Raw genomic sequence first — 24,626 nt, 5'->3', positions numbered from 1 at the left:
TTTGATTGCACCTCATTAATAGCCTTTTTGATTTCGACTTGGTTAGATTTTAGTTCTTTTATTTCTCCAGAAAGGGTTTCTCTAATAACTTCCATGCTTTTTTCAAGCCCAGCTAGTATCTTTAAAGTGATGATTCTGAACTCTAGATCCGACATCGTACTAATGTCCATATTGAGTAGGTCCCTAGCAGTCGGTACTACCTCTTGTTCTTTTTGTTGAGGTGATTTTTTCTGTCTTGTCATTTTGTCCAGAGGAGAACAGATTAATGAGAGAACAAAATGCTAACAGGGTAACAATGTCCCCAGAAAATATACTCTAAACAAATCAGAAAAGACCTGAAGCAGGGGGAAAAGAAAGGGAAAGAGACAAAAAAGAAAAAGAAAAAAAAAGAAAAAGAAAAAGATAAAGATAAAAACAAACAAAAACAGAACAAAACAAAAAAAAACCAGAATATGATCAAATATGATCAGGCTGGTACATAGATCAGTGCCACACACTAGATTTTGGGTGTATTTTGGTCTGTTAGAAGAAAGTGCCTCCCAAAATTTTAAAGAAAGAAAAACTTATATATGTACAAAAATAAGGGTTGATATGACGAAGGGATGGAATATGACTGTAAAGATGAAAGTTATAAAAAATTTTATAAAAGGAATTGATAAGAAGTTGTTTGAAAAAAGAAAGAAGAGGATTTAAAAAAAAAAAAGAAAAAAAGGGAGAGAATGTGATCAGGCAGGGGAGTAGAAAAAAACCATACACTAGAGATTTAGGGTATATTTTGATCTGTTAGAAGAAACTATCTCAAAATTTTAAAGGCTTGAAATTTTAAAGAGAGAACAACTTATATATATATGCCAAAAATACGGGTAACTACTAGGAAGGGATAGAATATGACTCTAAAAATAAAAAATAAAAATGTTTTTTAAAAAAGGGATTGATAAGATGTTGGTTGAAAAAGGGAAAAAGAAAAATTCAAAAAAAAAAGACAATTAAAAAAAAATTAACTTTGAAAGACTAAAGAATCATGGTAAAAAAGCCATGGATTCTATGTGCATTATTCCCCTAGCACTGGAGTTCTGCTGTTCTCATTGATGGGTAAACTTGGTCTTGGCTGGCTGTTCTTGCTGATCTTCTGGGGGAGGGGCCTGTTGCCATGGTTCCCAAATGTCTTTGCTGGAGGCGGAATTGCCCCGCCCTTGCTGGTCCGGGCTAAGCAATCTGCTCGGGGGGTTTGATCTCGGGAGCTTTTGTTCCCTGCAAGCTTTCCGTACAGCTTTGGAGGCCGAGAGTGAAAATGGCGGCCTCCCAATCTCCGCCCCGGAAGAGCCGAGAACTCGGGGCCCCGCTCCTCAGTGAGCCCTCAGAGAAAAGCAGTCACTCACTCCCGTCTCCCCGGTCTCCGGCCGCAGTCCGTGCTCACCCGTCCTGTGACCGAGCGTTTCTATCTCTGGCACCTGACCCCGTGTGGAGTCTCCAAACCCAGCAGATCCCTGCGGTGCACTCCCGCGCCGCTCCTCCCCAGGGAGGAAGGGAGTCTTCCCGGATCTGCCGCTTGTTGGGTCCCTGCTGGAGGAGCAGTGGCCCGACTGTGCCGCGGATCACGGTTTATGGCAACCCCGAGCTGAGAGCCCGCGCCTCGGCTCCGTCTCTGCAGCCGGCTTCCCCGCTCCGATACCTGGGAGCTCTGCCGCACTCAGGCACCCCCCGTCTTTCTGTGACCCCGAGGGTCCTGAGACCATACTGTCCCGCGAGGGTTCCACCCCCAACTTAGACACCAGAGCGACGTCCCTCAGCGGAGCCGACTTCTAAAAGTTCCGATTTTGTGTTCCGCAGCTCTATCACTTGCCAGAAGCAGCGGACAGAGGCCCCTCCCCCGCCGTCTATCCTCCTGAATATCGCCTCGGATTCACTTCTCCGCACGTCCTACCTTCCAGAAAGTGGTCGCTTTTCTGTTCAGAGAGTTGTTGCTATTCTTTTCTCCGATCTCCTGTTGAGTTTGTAGGTGTTCAGAATGGTTTGATCCCTATCCAGCTGAATTCCTGAGACCAGACGAAATCCAGGTCTCCTACTCCTCTGCCATCTTGCTCCACCCCAGCTTATCTGTAATTCTGTAGTATCTTCTCAAATGCAATTTCATGTGAATAACCGGTCTATAGTCTAACTTCTGATAGACCATTTCCTATCAACATAGTGTCCCACCATAATAGCCTCCAGATTGGATTCAGATTCCTTAAGTTCATTATAAGCTTCCAGAACACTCACTACTCACTTTAAGAAAATGCAGACTCCAGCTCCACAGTGAAGTGCATGAAAAATGCAAGCTCCAACCTCTTCCCCATTCACAATTTCTTGGCAGCAAATGTTCTGAGAACACAGTATGGCTCCACAGAAAAGACAGAGGACAGGGTGCTTTCGCTCATCATCTGCAGACCGTGGGCACCTCAAAGGGGAAGAAAACATTCAGTATGGTGGAGAAACAATAAAAGCATGATATATCCAGTTAGCAATGAATTGTGTTCATCACTGGCTGCTTTGCAGCAAAGAAAGCTCTTAAAACACAAGAAATTCATTCATTCATTCACTCATTCATTCATTCATTCAGAGAGGGAGAGAGAAAGAGAGAATCCCACACAGGCTCCATGTCCAGCGTGGAGAGCAGGCTCCATGCCTATTGCAGAGCCTGATGCAGGGCCCCATCTCACAACCCTGACATCATGACCTGAGCTGAAATCAAGAGTCGGATGCCTAATGAACTGAGCCACCCAGGCAGCCCAAAACACAAGAAAACATTTAATTAGATCATTCCTCTTTAATAAGGACTTAACAAAAAAAATCTCCTGATTAATCCACAGTAAGAAAACGTATTATTAAATATACAGTGTCCTGATAATTCCCATAGTTTGGCAATTAAATATGCCTTGAGATTGAGATACTTTGATAGAATCTAGTCTTCATCTGACATGACCAATTTATAGTCAACTCCCTCCTCTGGACTGGTTTAGTCAAGCTTAAAGTCCTCAATATTAGAGGAATATGACCCTGTTAGGTGTACTTTTTTTTTTTTAATCACAAATGTGCAGTAAGGGTTTAGACACATTTCCTGTCCATTATAAGTATTGAGATCTTTAGGGTTGAAATGAAAGACTGTAGTCTTAGAGTTCATACACCTCTATTTGGGAAACAAAGCAAGTCTTTAGGAAGGAAAAAGTGACAGAATTGACTTGCTTGAATTGAACCAAGTAGTACACTGAGATGTACCATTTTACACAGTAGTGTGCTACAGCCTTGCTATAATGCCCCTCAGAGAGGGGTATCACTCTCTGAATTAAAGCGATAGTGGCTATCTTTTAAAAAAGAAGCTTTCTACACTCCTCTCTCTGCCTTATAATGGACATACAAGAAACATCAAGAATTCCTTTATTTGGGGAGTAATAAATAAATGCAACCACTAAGTTGAGATCCAATGTGGCTTATAATGGGGTCAGAAGAAAGAGCACCAAAAGAATCTCCATCTCCAGTAAGGTATTAACAGTTTATTCTCTGATCCCTTGTTTCTCAGGTAAGATAAGAAAACCATTGTCCACATAGGAGCAGAAGGACCCTGTGCGTAGGTATTCCACGCCTATCTCCTGGAGATGAGGAGGCTATTTTCACTTCCAGGGGGAAGAACATAATTTTAGCTCTTTTTGGATAAAGCCAAAATCTTTCACTTTTCACGCAGGATGGCTGAGTCCTAGTCACTAATATCCTATAGAGGAAAATAGGGGTGATACCTAAAGTATAGTAACTGGGCAGCTTACCCTCCTACAGTAGAAATGGCTCAGTCTTAATGGAAACTGGTGGTGACAATAAAACTGGAAGAGATCATAAGATTTATTTTCACTTTACTTGAAACCAGTATGTAGTAATATCATCCAAGGGGCTCTTCACTGTGATTAATGACTAACACTCTTCTCAGATCCTCCTAAGAGCCCACAGTGATACTCTTTAATCCTGGGAAGATAACATCTATTCACTGGGATTGCAATACAGCCCTAAAAATAGGAGAATCACGGAATTCAGAGCTGGATGCAATCTCTGAAATCATCTAGCTCATGTTTTTTTTTTTTTTTTTAAAGATTTTATTTATTTATTTGACAGACAGAGACATAGCGAGAGAGGGAACACAAGCAGGGGGAGTGGGAGAGGGAGAAGCAGGCTTCCCGTGGAGCAGGGAGCCCGATGCAGGGCTCGATCCCGATCCCAGCACCCTGGGATCATGACCTGAGCCGAAGGCAGACGCTTAACGACTGAGCCACCCAGGCGCCCCCATCTAGCTAACGTTTTATGGGCTGCAAGGTAAATGGCTCAGCCATTTCTTTAGGTGGCTGAACTTAATCTGCATGGGACAAACAGCAAGGGAACTAACACCAAGACCAATTCTATCTTGTAACAGAGGCGGGAGTATGGGCTGCCCAAGCCCCTGCTGGGCCTGTTAAACTCCCCGGCTTCAGGGTTCAAAGCAATGGTTATAACAGAATAGGAGAATTTCCTTAGACTTCTGTAGGGCAGTGATTCTCAGAATGGGCCACATAAGGGCTCTTCAAACCCTCAAAATGATGATAAACTGCAATCCCTTTCTTTGCCCCTTCAAATGACAGCAAGTTATTTAACATATGACTAAGGACTACAATAGTCACTTTGTACGCCAAGGCAGTTCATTAGAATTACTAACTGGTACCCTTAAAACAAAATTTAAGAGTTATTTATGTTTTCTGAGAGCTCTAATTAAGTTTATTAAGAAGTTTGGCTGCTGTACAATGCTTACTTAATATTACAAAACTCCTAACTGAGCTTTGGAATTCCTGCAATTTGGGGAAGAGATGCTGTATTACCAGTATATCATCAATGAAGTCTTGAATAGGTTTTGATTTTCAGACTGCTGAGATTCTTGCCTTTTATTTTTTTACATTATTTTTTAAAGATTTTATTTATTTATTTGACAGAGAGACACAGCGAGAGAGGGAACACAAGCAAGGGGGAGTGGGAGAGGGAGAAGCAGGCTTCCCGCGGAGCAGGGAGCCCGATGCGGGGCTCGATCCCAGGACCCCAGAATCATGACCTGAGCCGAAGGCAGACGCTTAACAACTGAGCCGCCCAGGTGCCCCGGATTCTTGCCTTTTACTTACAAGTTACTGCTAATATGTCATCATTATTAATCTGATTTGCTATGGGTGGTGGTGTGATGCCACCTCAGTGTCAAGGATACATAATTGCATCAATAGTAATTTTAGCCTATTATTTTTAAGACATGATGCATTGTGATTCAAATATGAAATATTCACACACCAATGGCTAAGGTGGGTATGAATATAATTTCTCCATTCAGGGACATTATATTGGTGGTGTGCAGCTCATGAATTTATGTTATTTGAATAACTTACATCATATTATAGCAAGGTAAGTGTAAACTGTTAACTTTATAGGACATTACTTTATCATATAGAATCATGTGTTTAAGCTCATGCTGTTTTCTTACAAAAGCAACTAACAGGTAATTCATACATGGTATTAGTAATGAATATAATGTAACTTGTTTATTGTACTTCTTATTAGTCTTCATCATCCAGATTTTTTTTTTATTTGAAAGTAATCAGTGAAAGGGAAGAGGAAGATGAAAGAAAGTCTGAGAAACACTGCTTTAGTGTGGTGTTTAATTTGATTGAGGTGGGGGGAACACGGTATCAGAAAAGGCTAAGGAGGTGTACTATTCTCTCTAGTACCCAGGCTTAAACTTGAGCCACAATGCTATTACCTGTTTTGTTACTATGGGATTCCATATAAGATTTTGCTTGGGAGAAAAAGGGTTCTTCAGTGTTATTTCAGTGAGGATATGGTCACCTCACTGTAATGTACATAAAACGGTGCTAAAGAGATATGTATAAAAGATATTTCTAAGAGAACTACTTGTTTATGAAGTTGAGAACAGTGTTATTTCAGTGGATGGATGTACTGACCATAATTCTACATGTAAAACACTGTTTAAAGATACATGAATAAATGATGACTCTTAGAATGCTAAAAGAAAAAAAAAAAAGGCTCCTGTAGCTTTAAAAAAAAGTTGAGGGGAGATATCCTATAAGATGGTAGAGTTATGAGCTCCAGGAATTGTTTCCTTTACCAATACAACTGTTGATCTGGCAAGAACTGTCTGAAGCAACTATTTTGGAATTTGGAATCTAGGTGAACACTTGCAGCATCCACAGCAGTGCTTAACGAAGAGGCTGGTAAATTTCAATGAATTTTGGCTTTCTGTGTAGTGGCTACCACCTCCTATCCCCCAGCCCTATAGCAGGTAGCTATGGGGGTGGTGGCTTGCTGGTGCCAGGATGGGTAATAGAGACGTTGGCCTCAAAAATCATGGTTGTGTGTTTAGTTCTGCCTGGTAGCTCACTGAAGGGCTGATGCAGAGACTGGCCATTGTTTCAACCCCTATGGGCTGAAGTGACTTTCTTGGCAGTGATGGTAGAGGGAATTTAAAGAGACAGAATATTCTTTATATTTTCTTCTTCTCTTCACTTTTCTTACTGGATCCAGAAATTTAAGGAAATCTGTCAGTTCACTGGCTGACTGCAGAGATAATAGAACAGAGACTTCGGTGAACACACAATACGAAATACAGTCTTTGCAAAAAATAGTTTGGAAAAGTCACTGAAGAGACACCTGCAGCCTTTATCAAGCAATGGTGGCAATTCTTGGGGAGGGGGTAGAATCTGATTTAAAGAGCTACTACAATAATCAAAATGTCCAATTCTCAACAAAACTAACAGAGCTTACAAAGAAGCAGAAAAGTATGGCCTATTCACAGTCAAAGCAACACTGAAAAAGAAAAAGTTGGAAGGCTGACACGTTAAATTTCAAAACTTACTACAAAGCTATGGTAATTTAAAAGTGTGGTGTTAGCATAAGGATAGACATATAGACCAATAGAATAGACTTTAGAAAGAAACCCAAACATCTATGACAAACTGATTTTCAATGTGGGTGCCGAGATTATCCAATGAGGGAACAAAGTCTTTTAAAAAATGGTGCTGGAATAACTGGAAACCACACGAAAGAAAGAATGAAGTTGGACCTCCTGTCTCATTCCAAAAATTAACTCAAACAAATCCACAGTGTAGGGGTGCCTAGGTGGCTCAGTCGGTTAAGCCTCTGCCTTTGCCTCAGGGTCCTGGAATCGAGTCCACATCAGGCTCCCTGCTCAGCGGGGAGCCTGCTTCTTTCTCCCTCTCCCGCTCCCCCCTGCTTGTGCTCTTTCTCTCTAATAAATAAATTAAATCTTAAAAAACAAATCCACAGTCTAAATATAGAGCTAAAACTACAAAGCTATTGAAAGAAAACAAAGGGGTAAATCTTCATGACCTCAGATTTGGCAATGAAGTCTTAGTTTTGACACCAAAAGCACAAGAAACAAACAAAAAAATAGATAAAATGAACTTTTATGTATTGAAAACATTATGAAGAATATGAAAACACAACCTATAGAATGGGAGAAAATATTTGCAAAATAAAAATCTGATAAGGGCTGAATATCCAGAATATACTGAAAGAGAACAGAAGAGGCCACCCCAAAATATGCCACTTTGGCATACAGATTATTTTGAATTAAAGTTACTTAAGAAACAGCAGGTGCAAAAAGGACACTCTGACCCTCTTTCCTCCCCTTCAATATAAAGAACTCTTACAACTCAACAACAAAACAGACAGTCCAATTACAAGATGGACAAAGGACTTGAACAGACATTTCTCCAAAGAACATATACAAATGTCCAAGAAGCACATGAAAAGATGTTTAAATGCTCATCAATAGATAAACGGATAAACAAACTCTGGTATATACATACAATGGAATATTATCATTGTTATTTTTAAGATTTTATTTTTAAGTAATCTCTACACCTAACATGGGGCTCAAACTCACAACCCTAAGATCAAGAGCTGCATGATCCACCAACTAAGCCAGCCAGGTGTCCCTACAGTGGAATATTACTTAGCCAACAAAGGACTGAATACATGCTACAACTTTGGATGACCTCAAAAGCTATACTAAGTGAAAGAAGCCAGACACAAAAGGTCATATGTTATATGACTCCTTTTATAGGATATACCCAGAGTAGGCAGATCCACAGAGACAGGAAGCAGATTATTGCTTACCAGGGGATCGGGAAAGAGGGAAATGGGGAGCAATTACTTAGTGGATACAAGGTGTTTCTCTGGCATGGTGAAAAAGTTTTGAAACCAGAGAGAGGTGGTGGTTGCACAACACTGTGAATACACTAAATAGCACTGAATTGTATACTTTATCATCATTAATTGTTTGTTTTATGGTTCTCACCTCAATAATAAGAAAGAAATTGACAATCATTGTTGTAAAGGATGCTCTGTGGTCACTTTAAAAAAGTCTACTAGTGGTGGTGCATACCATAATTGCAAGCTTAAAAATTTTTTAGAAATATATTTCTTCTTACCTGAAATGAGAAGCTTGATTTAGGAGACAGCTATAGTCATCAGGAAGCTCTATCAAACTATTTCTTTTTCTAGGGTATCTAGAAATGTAATTTAAAAGACAATTTTACTTCTGAGTAAATAAGCCCATGCCAAAAATTGACCAAGTAAAGAGTATTTTAAAAATAACAAAAGGATCCATACTTGAAACCCACAGTAATTCCTCCTGTTGACTACATTAAATCCAAGTTTTTCAGCCTAGAATTTCAAATCTTTCATCATCTGGTTTCCTTTCCAAACTCAACTCCCACTATTTCCTAAGACTAAATTGTTCTAGCTAGACTTCCATGATGGCTAGGAAGGTAATATAAAGAACACAGCCTTTGAAATCAGACAGACCTCGCTACAAATCCTAAATTCTCTGATATCTGACAAGTCACTGAACCTTAGCCTGTATTTCCTGGTCTGTAAATAGAGGATGGACATATTATACTTTCTCAGCCATAAGGCATACCATCAATTTAATAACACATTTTTGAGATGGTGGAGAGAGAGAAATATAAAGACTCATGCTGATTTAAGAAATGTTAAATATAAATAATAGTATGGAGGAACCTCACAGCTGTTGAAGACTCAATAAGATATTGAAGTGGAACATAATACACTTAGTACTTGAAAACATGTTTGCAAATATTATTATTCATTCTTACCACACAATACAGATACAATAAAAGCCTTGCATGCATGCCCTGGGAACATCATCTCAATCACGTGGAAATTCTATCCTCAAACCCCAATTAACTTAAATTCTTTTTTTTAATTATTATTATTTTTTTATTTGAGAGAGAGCGAAAGCAAGAGAGATCACAGAGGCAGAAGGAGAAGCAGACATGCTGCTGAGCAGGGAAAGCCTGATGTGGGGCTTGATCCCTGGGCCCCAAGATCATGACCCGAGCCAAAAGCAGATGCTTAACAGACTGAGCCACTCAGGCGCCTCCCAGATCAACTTAAATTCTATAATTCCTTCTAAGTTCAGCTAAAAATTATCTCCTCTAAGACTAACTTTGCATCATTAAGAATCTTTTACTCTTTAAATTTCTATAGCATTAACAATATATTCCATATACTATTTTATGTCTTTAGTTTATGTACATAATTAGGTTGTAAATTACCCATGACCAAAAAGCTGTATGTGTTAGGTCTTTTAACTCTCCCTAAGTATTTTAGCACCATGCTGAGGAAACAGTAGTTCTCTAAAAGGCACACAATGAACTGAAATAAAGGGAAAACTGTGTGAGATTAACAGTTTTAAAGTAAGTACTCATCTTTTAAACTTTTCTCTCTTTCTTTTCTTGGTGATGTGAATACTACTGTATTTAAGTTATAAAAGCCAGATCTATAATCTCTAAATCACTAAAGTTGGGTTAGGAGTAAGTAGCATATGTACATTTACAGTAAAGGGGAAGTTAGTTCAAGGGGTAAGAAAGATGAAAAGAGAAGGTGGCAAATGCACATTGTGTCACAACGTTTGCTTTAGCCATGGAAAAATGGTACTGATGTTATCATTAAGGTTGGGGGTCAATTGCTCTGCTTGTTTACTGATGCAATTCAACTGGAATAAAAATCAGACACATACATAACAGAAAGCAGGCCCAGGAGAGGATACAAAGAAAATAAGCATGCAGTCTGGTCCCTGGTGAGTTTACTGTTCAGTGCTTTGTGGCGCTGGCAGGCACACATGCACACACACAGCTGAGAGGATATTACTAGAGCAGACTTGCAGGAGGAGGTCACATTTGAATTGGTCTTTGAGGGAGAACTGGATTTTGATCGAGACATAACTTAAGGGAGATAGGAGGGCTGAAGAACAGTTTTGTTGGGTCATCTCTAAGTATACAGATCGGAAGGGAAGGGGAAGAGGGAATAGTTCTATTTATATCTTACTCTATTCTCAAAAGGAAAAAAGTGGTGTATAGGAATACTGTTACTACTTTCTGATTTTAATAAACCGGCAGCTCCAAGATGCCATCTCCTCCTGTGCCTTTTAATAAGCATGTATGAGGGGCGCCTGGGTGGCTCAGTCGTTAAGCGTCTGCCTTCGGCTCAGGTCATGATCCCAGAGTCCTGGGATCGAGTCCCACATCGGGCTCCCTGCTCTGTGGGGAGCCTGCTTCTCCCTCTCCCACTCCCCCTGCTTGTGTTCCCTCTCTCGCTGTGTCTCTCTCTGTCAAATAAATGAATAAAATCTTAAAAAAAAAAAGCATGTACGAGCTTAAGGAAGAGGAGCTGGTGGGCTCAAACAATTTAAGAGGGAAAAGATAGCCACTCCACGAAAAAAATCAACTGTAGGAAGAATCCAATTTCTGGCAAAGACCTAACAGAAACGTAGGAAACAATGTACTGAGTGAGAATGAAGAAGACAGACTGGAAAGCATGTTCCACAAACCAACTACTTTTGGAAACACAACCTGTAGATGGTTGGGGGGGAGGGGAGGATTGAGAAGTAAAACCAACCTGACTACGGTGCTTTTCTGCTTCAAACAGTTTAGTAACGCAGGATCTGCACACCACCTATATGGGGGAGCCAAGAGAAAAGCAAACAGGTCATCACAACTTCAGCTCAGTGTTCATCAATGAGCCACCCACTCCAAATCTTTCTGTCCCTTCTTTCCATGTTCCCTCAGCTAGACTTCTATCTCACATCTTACCCCTTTGCTTTTCTTCCCTTCGTTTTTGTGTCTGCCTATTTATTTTCCCCCTTTCTTTTATTCATCTTTTTTATTTTTATTTATTTTAAGATTTTATTTATTTATTTGAGGAGACAGAGATAGCGAGAGAGAGCACAGGCAGGGAGAAGAGGGAGAAGCAGACTCCCTGACTGAGCAGGGAGCCCGATGCGGGGCTCGATCCCAGGACCCTGGGATCATGACCTGAGCCGAAGGCAGATGCTTAACCGACTGAGCCACTCAGGCACCCCTATTCATCTCTTTTTTAAAGGGTTAATCAATCAAAGTCTTGCTAGAAAAACAGAAACCATTCTGAAGATGGAATTTAATACCAGGAATTGGTAATAAAGGTGGCAGAAGGGCTGCAAATCCAATCCAAGGGCTGACAGAAGGAGAGAAAAAAGCAAGGCGACCCAAAGATTAGCCAATAACAGGAAGCCACCACCTCTCCCAGGCTGGAGGAACAAAAGGAAATTGTGGTATTATTAGAGCCCAGGGGCTGGGGTCAATGGTAGATACTGGCAAGAAATGGCAGCTGCAGGGAAGAGTAGTACAAGGAATGGTAATCACGGTGGGACAAGTGCAAAGTCCAGCTGCCCATGGCTGCTGGACTTATGTCTAATTCGTTGAGTGTGTGAATTGGGAATCTCCTATATTTTTGTTACCCACTTCAATCAAGTCTAATCAATCTAAAAGCTTAGCAAATAATTTTAATTTAAAATTTCCAAACTGTATAATGACCCAACAATGATATTTTGCCCTCACAGTACCTCTGGAGGAGGGGTCTTACAGTATCCCAATATTCCTGAAAAAGCAGGAACAAATTTGTGGGTAAAGATAGATAGCTACAGAGTGCACTGTACTCTCCTTCTGCAGGATCTGCAAGAGAATAAAAATACATTTAATAAGCACATTATTCTTATCTGGTCAACCTGTGAATAGAATTTCTTCATTGTTTATGTTCATTTCTATACTCTATAAAACTGGGTGACAAATAAGACACAGTGATTCTTTCAAAACACAAATCTGATTCATTCTCCTGATGAGGTTTCTCCAATGTCACACCACCAAAAGGGAAAAAACACGAAGTCCTTATCAAAACACATAAAGGCCCTACATGATCTGCCCCTGGCTGCCTCTTGAACCTCATCTCCTACCACCCTCGTCCTGCTCATTATGCTTCAGCTACACTCATCTCTTTACTATTCTTTGATGATGTCAAGCAAAGCCTTTGCATTTAGTGTTCCTTCTGCTTAGGAATACTCTTCCTTTAACTCTTGTCCAGTTCAACCCCATCTTTATTTCAACATCTCTTTGCTCAAAGTGTCCTCAAAGAGAAGTCTTCTATGACTATCTACTAAAAGTATTACTCCAGCCCAGCACTCTCTATCCCCATGACCTGCTTTATTTTTCTTGGTAGCACTTATCACCACTTGACATTATATTACATACATTTATCTGTTTGTATACATTTAGTCTCCTCCCAGTAAAAGACTTAATCTTACTCACTGTTGTATTACAGCACCGACTAGATAAATTAATACATGATTTTCTAAAAATGCAAACAACACATCTGTACAGACAACTACTTGGAAAGTAGCCCCCCATTTATAGGCATACTGTGGAGATAATTGCGGGTTCGGTTCCAGACTGCCACAATAAAGCTAGTATCGGAGTGAAGCAAGTCAAGTGAATTTCTGGTTTCCCAGGGCATATTAAAGTTATGTTTCTACTAGATTGTAGTCTTTTTTTTTTTTTTTTTAAGATTTTTATTTATTTATTTAACAGAGAGAGACACAGCGAGAGAGGGAACACAAGCAGGGGTAGTGGGGGAGGGAGAAGCAGGCTTCCTGCGGAGCAGGACGATGTGGGGCTCGATCCCAGGACCCTGGGATTATGACCTGAGCCGAAGGCAGATGCTTAATGACTGAGCCACCCAGGTGCCCCTAGATTGTAGTCTATTTAGTGTGCAAGAGCATTAGGTCTAAAACAACAATGTACAGACCTTAATTAAAAATACTGCTAAAAAAAATGCTAACCATCATCTGAGCTTTCAGCCAGTCATAATCAATCACCACAGATCACCCTAATAAATAATGAAAAAATTTGAAATATTGCAAGAATAATCAAAATGTGACAGAGACATGAAGGGAGCAAATGCTGTTGGAAAAATGGTGCTGACAGACTTGTTTGCCACAGGCTTGCCACAAACTTTGAATCTGTAAAAAACACAGTATCTGCAAAGCACAATAAAGTGATGCACAATAAAACAAGGTATGCCTGTACATAGGATCAGAACAAACCTAGTTCAAATAAGCCCTACTGAACTAAGTTCAAGATAAAGAAGGTGATAGCCAGTAAAGCTGACCCGTTCAGCTTAATCTCAAAGGACAAAAGCAAGACTCTCTGAACAATTTTGGTGACGCTTCCAAAATCATACAAACGTTCAGATTTTTACCCATACAAAGCCACAAGGAAACCTTGTCTACTTTGATCTAGATTTAAGGCAAGTAAAGAAGAAAGGAAATGATTGTTACTCAGATATACGTGTCCTGGGTTTGTTCCAACAGGCTTCTCCTAGCAGCATTTTAGTTCTTTTGTAATAATCATATGTTCAAAATTCAAATAACAGAGTATACAATAAAGTTTTCCTCCTACTTAGCCAAAACATTCTCTTCCCTAAAGGTAACCAATGTTTCTAATTTTCTGCATATCCTTTCAGTTATATTCTGTGTGCAGACATCTTATAAGCTCAAGTACATAAACTATACCTAGATAGGAGCCATGAGTAGGTTTTGCATATTTATGAGGCTAATCTCATTTTTGGTCTCACCTTTAACCTACACCAGGCAGAGGCACACATGTCGGGAGTGAACGCTGATGAAAAAGATAGGGAATAGAGAAGTGGTTCTTGCCTGTCCCCACCTTATATTTTTGAGGCTGAAGATAAAGAAAAAAAAATCCCTTATTTGCTACTTTGAGATTTCATTTTCCTACTTACTGGTAAGCAGTTCTTCAGGTGGAGTTACTCCAAGTAAATAGTGGAAAAACAGTGCAGCACAGCGAAGGTAAGGGGTGATGCCATTCTTCAATGAGATCCACAAATACCAGCCAGGAACACCACATCCAATGCAGCTGGGGGGAAATAATTCCAGAATAGAACAGAATACTGACCAGACTAAAACTCTAGACACATCCCCCTTTAAAAACACAGCTAAATATTTAAATATTTTTTATCCATTTAATACAAAATATTTAACTGGCAGTAGCTTCTGTCTTTAAATCTTGTAAGTTTCCTAAAGAAAACCACAGATCTTGCATCTTTTTTTTTTTTTTTTTTAAGATTTTATTTATTTATTTGACAGAGAGAGACACAGCGAGAGAGGGAACACAAGCAGGGGGAGTGGGAGAGGGAGAAGCAGGCCTCCTGCGGAGCAGGGAGCCCGATGTGGGGCTCGATCCCAGGACCCTGAGATCATGACCCGAGCTGAAGGCAGACGCTTAACGACTGAGCCACCCAGGCGCCCCCAGATCTTGCATCTTTTACCATGTAGATTTTTAAAGCAAATAACTATTATCTTCATTTTCCTAACCCTTATGATGAAATGTGAATCAGATATATTTATCAATAACTAACCAAAGGAGTTAAGTTAGCTAAAAAAAAATTAATACTTTCTTGATTTCTGTATTCAAATTGGTGATTCACAGGGCAATGAAACTATTCTATATGATACTTATAATGCTACCACACAAAAAGTGAACCCTAATGTAAACTATAGACTTTAGTTAATAACAATGTATTGATGCTGGTTTGTCATCTTTAACAAATCTACTAATGCAAGATGTTAATCACAGGAGAAACTTGTGAGGGGAGGGAGTAAACGGGAATGATTTGTACTTTCTGTTCAATTTTTCTGTAAACCTAAAACAGCTCTAAAAAATAAAGTCTAGTAACACACACACACACACACACACACACACACACACACTCTTTTTTCTCTCTCTCTCTTCTGCAACCCCCCTCCAACCTTCAGTGCCTAAACTAAAAACCAAAATGAAACAGAAAACCCAACTAAAAAATGGTGAAGAAGGTGAAAACAAAGATGAGAGAGTGTGGTAGCAAGTGGAGCTCAGCAGGGCACTCCTATTATACTTTTGGTTTTAGCCTCTGCACTGCCAAGGTATTTCACATGTTAGAGAACAGTCTTAAAAAACCTCTATTTAGTAAAGTGCATCAACTGTATAGATTGCTTTAAAAGGATGACCTATTTTCTATTTTCTACATTTATTTAAATTCTAAATGCTGACACTTGTTAAAATTCTATTATTTTTTGCCAATGTTCCCAGAACAATTTACAAGAGTAAAGATGTATCCAAACTTGTTTCAGTCTCAGAAACAAACAAATGGGTACCTGTTATTTCAAAAGCCCTCAACTAATTTTTAAAAACTGGAATTAAAATGATTCAAAAGTTATTCTGCCAAACAACTGAACTAAAAGGTAGAATTATTAAAACAACATTCAAATAGGTTGGACTAATGGGCTGCTACTCACCCATTTGTATATTGAGAAACTTCTGCCAAGAAAGAAGATGCAGAACGAGCCTCTTCACTCTCTTCTTGAACCTGAGCAAGGGGAAGGTCTGAAAAAGAAATTCTGAAAGATAAATCTATGAATTTGCTATTCAATTTATAATTACACCTCAATTTCATGGTTCCAGGATAATAAACAATGTCAACTCAGCTGAGGTTCTTTTCCTTGTTCTCAATCTAAATAGCTGATTTTATTTTATTTTTTATGAATGGATAAATAGCTGATTTTAAATATTAGAACTGTTAGGTAAACTTTATCAGTATATTAGGTGAAGAAACAAATAGGGCAGAATCACATGGATATTTAATAAATATTTATCTCAGAGGTGCCTGAGTGGCGCAGTTGGTCAAGTGTCCAACTCTTGGTTTTGGCTCAGGTTGTGATCTTAAGGGTCATAAGGTCAAGCCCTGGGTCGAGTGCTGCATCAGGCTCCATGCTCAGCAGGGAGTCTGCTTGAGATTCTCTCTCTCCCTCTCTCAAATAAATAAATCTTTAAAAAATAAATAAATATTTATCTCACTGTAATATGACCAGGTAAACAAATTAGTGGTCATCTGCTCTGGGTTCCTAGGAGTCTTAGCTAACAGGTAGAAATTCAGACTCTAGAAAGGGAAGTAGGTTGCTGCCCTGCCTTTATGCTCAAGCAATGAAACACATTAAAAAGAACCTTGCGGGGCGCCTGGGTGGCTCAGTCATTAAGTGTCTGCTTTCAGCTCAGGTCATGATCCCAGGGTCCTGGGATCGAGTCCCACATCGGGCTCTCTGCTCCACGGGAAGCCTGCTTCTCCCTCTCCTACTCCCCCTGCTTGTGTTCCCTCTCTCGCTGTTGTCTCTCTCTGTCAAATAAATAAAATCTTTAAAAAAATAAAAAAATAAATAAAAATTAAAAAACCTTGTAAGGTAATTTTCCTCCATTAATCTATCCTTAAGGAAACCATCCTAAACCCTTCCAGCAATTGCTAACTCACCCAACAGAGTAGTTAAAACTCTGGGTAAGCCACTTAAGTTCTGTGAACTTCAGTTTTATTATATTAAAATGGGGATAAAAATGCCAACCTTGTAGTTCAATGTGACAGATGGTTACATCCCATTTGAGCAGCACTCTCTTGCTTCAAAAATGCTTTTTAAAAATATACATTAATTCATCTGAAAGACAACAATTAAAATTACCCCGTCTCTTACTTTGGTTGGATATTGCTAGTTTTTCTCCTTTCCAATTAGGGTCTCTTTAGGAAATACATACTTTTTAAATTTATTTTTTATTTTTTTTTAAAGGATATAAATGGCTAGTTTATTTTTTTAAAAACATTTTATTTATTTATTTGACAGAGAGAGAGACAGACACAGAGCACAAGCAGTAAAACAGCAGAGGAAGAGGGAGAAGCAGGCTCCCCACTGAGCAGAGAGCCCGAAGCAGGGCTAGTTCCCAGGACCTGGGATCATGACCTGAGCCAAAGGCAGACGTTTAACTGACTGAGCCACCCAGGCGCCCCTTTTTAAAAAAGATTAAAATATATTATCATATTGATATTTCAAATTTAAATATAAGAGTTCAATATTTGTACATGATTGAGGTAAATTTTATATGCAATGGAATACACAAATATTAAAAGTACCATTTGATGAGTTTTGATAAATGCAAACACCCATGTAACAAGATTTTTTTAAATTAATAAACTTTATTTTTTTTAATAAACTTTATTTTTTAAAGCAGTTTTAGGTTCATTACAGAGCTCAGTGGAAATTACAGAGTTCCCATATACTTGCTGTCCCCACAAATCCATCATCATCTGTGACTATGGACACCTAGCACCAGAGTGGTACATTTGTTACAATCAACGAACCTATACTGATACATCATTATCATCCAGAGTCCACAGTTACCATTAGGGTTCATTCCTGGTGCTGTACATTCTATTGGTTTTCACAGATACATAGTAACATGTATCCACTATTATAGTATCATACAGAGTAGTTTCACTGCCCTAAAAATCCTCTGTGCTCTGCCTATTCACCCGTCTCTCTCCCCTAACTTCTGGCAATCATGGATATTTTTACTGTCTTCAAAGCTTTGCCTTTTCCAGAATGTCATATACAGGTGACCCTTGAACAACACCGGGGGCTAAGGGTGCCGACCCCTGGCACAGTAAAAAATCTACCTATTATCTTCTGACGCTCTAAAAACCTTACCAACAGCCTACTGTTGACTGGAAGCCTTGCTGATAACATATCTAGTCAATTAAAACATATTTTATATATGTATTTTATATATATATGCTACATGTTATATATTTTGTATGTTATTTTTTATTTTATTTTTTTTAAAGATTTTATTTATTTGCCAGAGAGAGAGAGAGAGAGCACAAGCAGATGAGCAGCAGGCAGAGGGAGACGGAGAAGCAGACTCCCCACCGAGCAGGGAGTCTGATGCAGGGCTCGATCCCAGGACCCTGGGATCATGACCTGAGCTGAAGGCAGATGCTTAACCGACTGAGCCACCTAGGAGCCCTATTTTGTATGTTATATACTGTATTCTTACAATAAAATAAGCTAGAGAAAAGAAAATTTATTAAGAAAATCATAAAATACATTTATAGTACTATACTGCATTTATTGAAAAAAAAAAAAACCCATATAAGTAGACCCTCTCAGTTCAGACCTGTGTCATTCAAGGGTCAATTGTAGTTGGAATCATATAGTATGCAGCCTTTTCAGATCTGCTTCTTTCATGAAGTAATACACATTTAAGCTTCCTCCATGCCTCTTCATTGTTTGAATGCTTGTTTCTTTTTGTGCTGAAGAATATTCCATTGTCTGGATGTACCACAGTTTATTTACTCATTCACCCACTGAAGAACATGTGGTTGCTTCCAAATTTTGGAAATTATGAATAAAACTGCTATAAACATCTGTGTGTAGGTTTCTGTATGGACATAGGTTTTCAGTTCATTTGGGTAGATACCACAGAGCATGACTGCTGCATCATACAGTAGGAGTATGTTTAGCTTTGTAAGAAAGTGCCAAACTGTATCTCAAAATGGCATGGAATTCCTTCCTTTCAGCAATGAAAATGAGAATTCATGTTATTCTACATCCTCACCAGTACTCAGTGTTGTCAGTGTTTTGGATTTTAACTATTCTAATAGGTGCATAGTGATATCTTGTTTTAATTTGCAATTCCCTAATGACTTATGACATTGAACATCTTTTCATAAGCTTACTTGCCATCTGCAGATCTTTGGTGAGGTGTCTTTTACTTATTTTTAATCAGGTTATTTTCTTATTGTTGAATTGTTAACTGTATATTTTATAGAACAGTTAATCAGATGTGTCTTTTGCAAATATTTTCTCTTAGTTTGTGGCTTGTCTTTTTATTCTCAACATTGTCTTTTGCAGAGCAGAAGTTTTTAATTGTAATGAAGTCCAGTTTATCAATTACTTCTTTAATGGACTGTACCTTTGGCTTTGTATCTAAAAAGTCACTGCACACCTCAAGGTCATCTAGGTTTTCTCCTACACTAACTTCTAATAGTTTTATATAGTTTTGTGTTTTACATTCAGGCCTATCAACCATTTTTTTTTTTTAATGAACCATTTTTAGTTAACTTTTTTTTTAAAGATTTTTATTTATTTATCAGAGAGAGATAGAGAGCGAGCGCACAAGCAGGGGAAGCGGCAGGCAGAGGGAGAAGCAGGTTCCCTGCTAAGCAAGGAGCCTGGTGTGGGACTCAATCCCAGGACCCTGGGATTGTGACCTGAGCTGAAGGCAGACGCTTAACCGACTATGCCACCCAGGCATCCCCATTTTTAGTTAACTTTTACAAAGGTTGTAAGATCTGTGTCTCTGTCTTATGTGTGGGTGTCCAGCTGTTACAGCAACGTTTGTTGAAAATCAGGCTATCTTGGCTCCATTTGTCTTTGCTCCTTCATCAAAGATCAGTTAACTGTATTGACGTGTATAGATTTTTTGGGCTCTCTATTCTGGTCCATTAATCTTTTGGTCTGTTTTTTCACTGCCTTGATTCCAGTAGCTTTATAGTAAGTCTTGAAGTCAGGTAATGTCAGTCCTCTGACTTTGTTCTTCTGCTTCAGTACTGAGTTGGCTATTCTGGATCTTTCTCCTTTTCATATAAACTTTAGAATCAATTTGTTGATATCCACATAATAACTTGCTAAAATTTTGGCTGGGAAATTATTGGGTTTTTACTTAACTTTTCTGAATTTATTCTTTTTTTAAAGGTTTTCCATTTTAATTCCAATATAGTTAACATAGTGTTATATTAGTTCCAGGTGTACAATACAATGAGTCAGCCATTCTATACATCATTATTCAGTGCTCCTTATATGTGTACTTTTAATCCCCTTCACCTATTTCACCCATTCCCCCCACTCACCTCCCCTCTGATATGCTTTAATTATTTTTTTAAAAGATTTTATTTATTTGAGAGAGAGAGAGCACTAACAGGGGGAGGGGCAGAGGGAGAAGCAGACTCCCTGCTGAACAGGGAGCCTGATGCGGGGCTCAATCCCAGGACCCTGGGATCATGACCTGAGCTGAAGGCAGATGCTTAACCAACTGAGCCACCAGGTACCCCTTTATTTTATTTTATTTTTTAAGTTTTATTTATTTAAGTAACCTCTACACCCAATGTGGGGCTGGAACTCATGACCAAGAGTTGCGTGCTCTTACAACTGAGCCAGCCAGGTGTCCTTGATATGCTTTATTTTAAATGAGTACCCTCAGTTAATTTTTTTTCAATAAGAATATCTATTATTTGAAGCATACTTCAGAATGCACAGTTCTGAATTTATTCTTATGTCTCCTCCTTCCTATATTGAAAATCTTGGGTCCCAGTGACATTAACACAAACACTTGGTTTATCCTAAAAATTACCTAAATTAATTTCAAAATAACAATACTAGTACCTAATACCATTTGTACCACTAATATGAATTCAGTTTAATGATTTTTTTTTGGTTAGTTCTTTTATTGTCAGAATAGATCCTATTAGGGAAATACAGTTGAAATACCGTGTTTTAGGGACACCTGGGTGGCTCAGTTGGTTAAGCGTCTGCCTTTGGCTCAGGTCATGATCCTGGGGTCCTGGGATTGAGCCCCATGTAGTGCTCCCTGCTCAGTGGGGAGCCTGCTTGTCCCTCTCCCTCTGCCCCTTCCTGAGCTTGTGTGCTCTCTCTCAAATAAATAAATAAAAAAAATATATATTTTTTTAAGATTTTATTTATTTATTTGACAGAGAGACACAGCAAGAGAGGGAATACAAGCAGGGGGAGAGGGAGAGGGAGAAGCAGGGTTCCTATGGAGCAGGGAGCCCAATGTGGGGCTTGATCCCAGGACTCTGGGATCATCACCTGAGCTGAAGGCAGATGCTTAATGACTGAGCCACCCAGGCACCCCTAAATAAATAAAATCTTAAAACAAAAAAACAAAAACCTATGTTAAAAAGACATTCACAGAGTCTTTGCTCAAATCTCTGACTCTCTACCTTACCTAGAGGCAACTCTTCAGTTTTTGGTTTATACTTCTATTGTTTCATTTATAAAAAATGTAAGCAAATATGAATATATGTAAGCATATATATGCATACATATACCTAGAATACCCTATACAAAGATATTATACTACAACTACTGTTCTGTACCCCACTTTTTTCACTTAATAAGTATCTCCTAGGGACTACTTCTTCAGTAGATCTTGCTCATTCCTTTTTATAGCTGCAGAACATTCCATTATATGCATATACCAAAGGATATTCAACCGATCTCTGGGGTTTTTGTTATTCCAAATAATACCACAATGAATAACCATGTGCATATATCCTTTCATATTTTTGCCAGTATAGCTTTGGGATAGATTCTTAGAAGTGGGGTTGGTAAGTCAAAGAATAAATGCATATTTAGTTTTGCTAGGCATTGTTCTAAAGTCACTTTAATTATCTGTTTTCTAAATTACCTGAATTTTCAGGAGCCCTTCTTGATCACTGATACCTAGGAAGCAGATTTTGCTTTCAACTAAGAGCAGAGTCTAAGAGAATAACTACATCATAATTCCATGATGTTATATTATTCAGGTGTATATGTGTATATATATATATATATATATATATATATATATATATATTGAACATTTGTTCAAAAAACATTAATGAATACTTATTTGGTATAACAAAAGTTGCCAGATACTTTAACTTTATGAGAAAAAATTTTAAAATGTGAATGTTCCCTATTCAAGAAACTTGCAGGGGGGAAGGAGTAAAGAGAAAGGAGAACCAGGGAAAGAAGCAGAACAACATAGAACTATAAAACAAGATACTATGCAACAAATGCTATAAAACAAAGAATTATCATTCTAGCTGGAGGAATCAACAATGGTTTCAAAAACAGGCTTATCAAAAGACTGAAAGTATTTAGGTAGGGGCAAATATTGGAGACACTAATCCCCAACACTGAAATTAGGAAATCTGAAAAAGGGTACAGCAGGTCCAAATGGTTTCCCTGTATATTTGGAGAGCAGCCACAAGTTAGAGAATCAAGTGGTTTAGCTAATTATCCCTTTCACAGCTCTTCTGACTTTTTATTTAAATAGCATCTATAAAGAAACATCTATAAAGATCATTCAACAAGAGATATAACATACAACTTAGAAATATATATATATGCATATATATATGATTAATCACAATAATTAATTTTGCCAATAAACCATGGGTAAATATTATTTACAGTTAACAAGTGATGGGAGCTTTACCTGTGTCTATGGTAAGAAGGATCTGAAGCATGTGTGCCATAGTGATCAAATGGAAGAGATAAAGGTGGTTATAGGAAGAACTAATTGACGAAGGCTGCAGATCAACAGTGTCATCCCAATACAAGGATGGAAATGCTAACACAGCACCAACCTGCGAGAGAAAATGGACATCAACATGGGTGACAACAAAGATCAGCATGTGCTAATCTTATAACTAAATGTATCAGATATTGCAGTGTGTTTCTGTGTGCTTTTTATAACCACCATATTTTTCCTAATTATTCAACAGAATATCTTAGAATATAGTGTACCGTAAATGGAGAACAAAAGTCATCACCAAACAGGTTATCCCTTTGCTGAAACTTCTTGTTCTAGGTAGTGGTCTCAATCCTGTCTGTGGCTCAGAAGATTCAACAATACAATAACTTGGGGAGCTCTTAAAATAACACTGATTCACAGGCCAGTCCAATCAAATCAGAATCTCAGGGTATAGGGAGCAATTACTGGCATTCTTTTCAAAGTTTCCCCAAAGATTCCAAAAGACAGGAGTGACAACCACTGGGCAGAGTCCTGGGCAATGAGGGATGGAGAATACTGGCTAACCCGTATCCACAAACTCCATGCTCCTAACCTCATCAATGATCTCTCTAGAGAACTCATTTTGAAGGAATGAAGTCACTGCAGGGAGGAAAAACCTCTGCAAGAAACTCACAGAACAGGGGCGCTTGGATGGCTCAGATGGTTAAGTGTCTGCCTTTGGCTCAGGTCATGATCCCAGGGTCCTCCCGCTGAGCTGGGAGCCCGCTTCTCCCTCTCCCTCTGCCTCGCCTGCTTGTGCTCCATTTGTCTCTCTCTCAAATGAATAAATAAAAAATCTTAAAAAAAAAAAAAAAAAAGAAACTCACAAAACAGTTGCCACCCATAGGTGTTTGGGGGAAGCCTAGATGTGTCAATGGCCTGGTCCCCAACACCAAATAATCAATGATTTTAAGATAGCTCACACTGTCATTTACTGCTTATAATGTAAACAAGAAAAAGGTGGAGGAGGAAAGCATAATATTTATTTAGAAAAAGTCTGCTTGGAGGGGGAAGAGCAAGATGGTGGAGGAGTAGGAGACCTAAATTTCGTCTGGTCCCAGGAATTTAGCTAGATAGTTATCAAACCATTCAGAACACCTACAAACTCAACAGGAGATTGAAGAAAAGAATAGCAGCAATTCTATGAACAGAAAAGCGACCACTTTCTGGAAGGTAGGATGTGCGGAGAAGCGAATCCGAGGCAATATACGGGAAGATAGACCACTGGGGTAGGGAGCCTCCGTCAGCCGGCTACCAGCAAGTGACAGAGCAGCAGAGCACAAAATCAGAACTTTTAGAAGTTCGCTCGGCTGAGGGACGTCACTCTGGTGGCTAAGCAGGGTGGGGGGGGGTTGGGGTGGGGGTGCTGGGGGGGTGGAACCCTTGCTGGGACAGTATGGTCTCAGGACCCTTGGGGTCACAGGAAGACTGGGGGGGCCTGAGTGTGGCAGAGTTCCCACACATATCGGAGCTGGGAAGCCGGCTGCAAAGATGGAGCTGAGGAGTGGGCTCTCAGCTCAGGGTTGCCATAAACTGTGATCCGTGGCACAGTCGGGCCACTGCTCTTTGAGCAGGGACCCAATAAGCAGCAGCTCTGGGGAGACTCCCCTTCCTCCCCCGGGGAGGAGTGGCGTGGTTCTGCTGGGTTTGGAGACTCCAAACGGGGTCATGTGCCAGAGATAGAAACGCTCAGTCACCGGGTGAGTGAGCGCACGGAGTGCGGCCAGAGACCAGGGAGAAAGGAATGATTAACTGCTTTTCTCTGGGGGCGCACTGAGGAGTGAGACCCTGAGCTCTTGGCTCCTCCGGGTCGGAGATTGGGAGGCCGCCATTTTTCTTCTCATCCTCCAAAGCTGTAAGGAAAGCTTTCAGGGAACAAAAGCTACGAGAGCAAACCCGAGCAGATTACTTAGCCTGGCCCCGGGCAAGGGCACTGCAATTCTGCCTCAGGCAAAGACATTTGAGAATCACTGCAACAGGCCC

General features: G+C 39.4%; 1 protein-coding gene across 3 annotated transcripts in view; it reads right to left on the bottom strand.

Moving 5' to 3' along the window:
• UBR1 (ubiquitin protein ligase E3 component n-recognin 1) overlaps positions 1-24,626 on the bottom strand; it is a 148,979-nt gene that overhangs the window by 9,113 nt on the left and 115,240 nt on the right. Inside the window, exons 39-45 of one of the 3 annotated variants that reach the window (XM_078079463.1) lie at positions 22,566-22,716; positions 15,761-15,848; positions 14,209-14,342; positions 11,978-12,086; positions 10,996-11,052; positions 8,505-8,582; positions 2,267-2,437 (exon numbers count right to left, since the gene is read on the bottom strand). In XM_078079463.1, the coding sequence (XP_077935589.1) occupies positions 2,267-2,437; positions 8,505-8,582; positions 10,996-11,052; positions 11,978-12,086; positions 14,209-14,342; positions 15,761-15,848; positions 22,566-22,716 (788 nt within the window). Of the gene's footprint in view, positions 1-2,266; positions 2,438-2,462; positions 3,852-8,504; positions 8,583-10,995; positions 11,053-11,977; positions 12,087-14,208; positions 14,343-15,760; positions 15,849-22,565; positions 22,717-24,626 lie in introns of those variants that run through there. The other 2 variants (XM_078079465.1, XM_078079464.1) reach the window with 2 other exon arrangements.

This window comes from Halichoerus grypus, chromosome 8 (genome assembly GCF_964656455.1).
Source record: "Halichoerus grypus chromosome 8, mHalGry1.hap1.1, whole genome shotgun sequence".
Lineage (NCBI taxonomy): Eukaryota > Metazoa > Chordata > Mammalia > Carnivora > Phocidae > Halichoerus > Halichoerus grypus.
Note: the sequence above shows the minus strand (reverse complement) of the source record. Positions and strands in the feature narration are given on the sequence as shown.